Here is a 3199-nt window from a genome sequence, read left to right on the forward strand (position 1 = left end):
GTTAGGATGTACATGGAAGGTATATGGTGTAGACACATTCAGTAAGACACTGAGTAAAGTTCCAATAACACACTCAAGCTAATGAGCAGACAGAATGACCATCTCATTCATCAGTTAGCACTGCACTGTTAATGTCAACTCTGAAGGACTAGAAACAATGTATAATATATATATATATATATATATGTACATGTTTATATACACATATAGATATATAACCATGTATGAATAAGTAGTTTATATTTTCCAAATGTCAATGTTCACAAAGACTAAAATGAACAGGAAGAAAACATTAAGTGTGATTTTTATTTTATTTGGGAAAATGATATAATGTACATATACGCATATATATCCGTGAACATACACATGTGCAATCACACAGTGGGTATATTCACGTGTATATCCATGCACGCACATTCCCTTTGTTGCATATCCAGTCGGCTTTATTTTAGATGGTAACTGCCTGGGTTCTCTCTCGCTTTCTCTTCATTGTCAAACCGGGAACAAATCACAGAGGAGGCCAGGTAAATAATGGAACGGCCAACTTTATAGCCTGCAGGGACTATGAAGGTTACAATCTGGATGCTGCTGCTTTTTCTAACTTTTCCCCTCAGCCATGAGGGTCATAAACCAGTCTTGAGTTCCACGAGGCCCACAGTGGCATGTTCACCCTTTACCCTCAGTCATAGGCAGGCAGACCAAACAGCTGAGGCTGGAAGTCCTGTAGGGAACCCAGCACCAGGGTGGCTTTTTTCGTCAGGTCGGTGCTCAAGTGTTTATCAGGAACCATGACCACCTGCATCCCACAGGCCACGGCTGCCTCCACACCATTTGGAGAATTTTCAAAGACGAGGCAGTTTTCTGGAGCCGGGGGAGGAGAGAACCTCTTGGCACAGGTAAGAAATATGTCTGGGGCTGGCTTGCCCTTCGCTACCTTGGGATCATCTCCCAGAACGACGTGATGGAACAAACCAAAGAACTCCTTGTGTCTACTGGTCTTCATTTGGAAGGTGAAGGACGCGGAGCTGGTGGCCAGGGCAAAGGGTAGGTGCTTTTTCTGCAGGTGGTGGATCAAATCATTAGCTCCTGGCATGAGGGAAGCTGTGGGCAGCACCCCCTTCAGCTTCGCTTGGCTTTGCTCCAGTAGTTCATCTTTGGCTATGGGCAGCTGCAGGGACTGTACTATGATCTCTGCGGTCTCCGGGGCCTTCTTCCCCAGGACCTGGGACTTGACATCCCAGGTGTATTTCTTCCCATAGCGATCACATATTTCTTGAATCACCTCGGTATATAAATCTTCAGTATTCAGAAGCAATCCATCCATGTCAAATATCAAGTGTGTAACCGGCCGAAACTGGAGCGCAGGAACCTCCTCTGCCATAGCGGGGTAGTGGAGGGGCAGAGCCCAGAGTGGAGCGCATGCCCAGACAGCTTGTCCTACGCATGCGTGTTGTGGCCCTCTGTGATGTATTTCCATGGTAAGCGGACAATTCAAGAAGCCTGGAGAGTCATGAACTTAACAAAATCATCTGGTACACACTAAACAAGAAGCGAGAAAGCAAATAATAATAATAATAATATAGGGGATAAACATCATAATGCTTTATTTATGAACACCTTGGTCTCGTCATGGATTTAGCTGGGTGGTAGAAATGAATCTATCTGGAATGAATGAGGAAGCAAATGTGGAAGCCGAAGGAGGGAGAATGCAAGGAGTAACTTCTTCCTTAATTGAATAAAACAGGCCCTGCAGTTTCATTCACAAAATAAAACAACATAAGACTATCAATTTAAAAATGAAAACATGGCAAATGTCTGAAAATGGAAACAGATCTCTGGGTAATTAAATTATTTTATCAAAAATTAGATAAAGGTAGTCTTTTCTGGTGAGCTTTCATAGATTTTTCTAGGGAGGCATCAATTCATTAAGGGGATTAACGTACGAAGAGAACAAATTCTCTTAAAATCTTAGCGATTTTCTGACCACTCCTGTTACAGATAACATGTAGAAACTCAATTTCTTAATACTCAGCAGCAATGAGAATTTTGAAAGGATCTGCAGACATCAGAGCCCCACATATACCATTAACCAATAAAGTTAAATTGATTACTTAGGCCCCAAGCAATCCTAAATATGACTAGTCTCAGGGGACTGGAGGGATGGTTCAGTCATTAAGAGCACCTGATATTTTCCAGAGGACCTAAGTTAGATTCTGTGCACACATGTAACTGCTCAAAAAGTGTGTAACTTCAGTTTCCTAGGATCTGACACCCTCTTCTGGTCTCTGCAGGTACTGCATGCATGTACACATGGGCACAGACATACATGCAGGCTAAGCATCCATATACATAAAATAAAATAACAATTAAAAAAGGAATTGAGTGCTTTTCAAAGACTACATCATAGCAAGGATAGGTAGTAGTCACATCAAACATTGTAGACTAGTAACTTGATCATACAGTTCTTTGATTCTTGTGTTGTGAATTATGTACAAAATGATCATAATAACCAAGCAGCAGCAGATTTTCAACAATTAAAAATCTATAAAAATTGTAAGGTAAAGAATGCATGATGTGCATAAATCAACTCCAGGCAGTTCGAAGTTATTAAAAAAAAACCCAACCCCAAACCTAACCCCAACCAAGGCAATCACCACTCAACAGAATTATTTAAATTGGTTACAAAATTAAATATGTAAAGTAAGTCTTCAAAAGGACCAAGAGTCAAAGTGGAGTGCCACTAGCTACTGCATTTATGATTAGACCATAATAAGAAAACATTAAATACTATGCCAATATGCTAATTACACACTAAATATATCCATCAAAACATCACAGTAAAACCCATAAATCAGTAGCTATGTGTCAACTGAAACTTAAAAAAAATGAGTATGTATTTACATACACACATGCATGCAAATTATCCTTTTGTCAATTTCTGAGATCCTCAAAAAGCCATGGAGGAGAACCGCATTTGAATAATAAAGTTTGAAAACAAATTTGTATGAGAAACTAACAGTATGTAAAAGAATCTTTACCCCAAACTACAGCTTAATTAAAAAATTATAAGGATCATTCTTTATGGTATAGTAAATATTCTTCAAGTCATATCTCAAGTAGCTAATGCAAATTGTTAAAATAAAGCATAGTGTGTATAGTATTGTGCTCATTTTTCCCAGTGAGGAAACAAGGGTAAGAT

General features: G+C 39.6%; 1 protein-coding gene across 1 annotated transcript; it reads right to left on the reverse strand.

The window, feature by feature from the left end:
* Positions 1–287: 287 nt before the first annotated feature.
* On the reverse strand, positions 288–1450 carry LOC114694790 (pseudouridine-5'-phosphatase-like). Its single transcript, XM_028871844.2, has one exon. It carries the CDS (start codon positions 1379–1381, stop codon positions 680–682), a length of 702 nt encoding a protein of 233 aa, XP_028727677.1. The 5' UTR covers positions 1382–1450; the 3' UTR covers positions 288–679.
* Between the last annotated feature and the right edge of the window lie 1749 nt (positions 1451–3199).

The sequence above is a fragment of the Peromyscus leucopus genome, chromosome 19 (genome assembly GCF_004664715.2).
Source record: "Peromyscus leucopus breed LL Stock chromosome 19, UCI_PerLeu_2.1, whole genome shotgun sequence".
Classification (NCBI taxonomy): Eukaryota; Metazoa; Chordata; class Mammalia; order Rodentia; family Cricetidae; genus Peromyscus; species Peromyscus leucopus.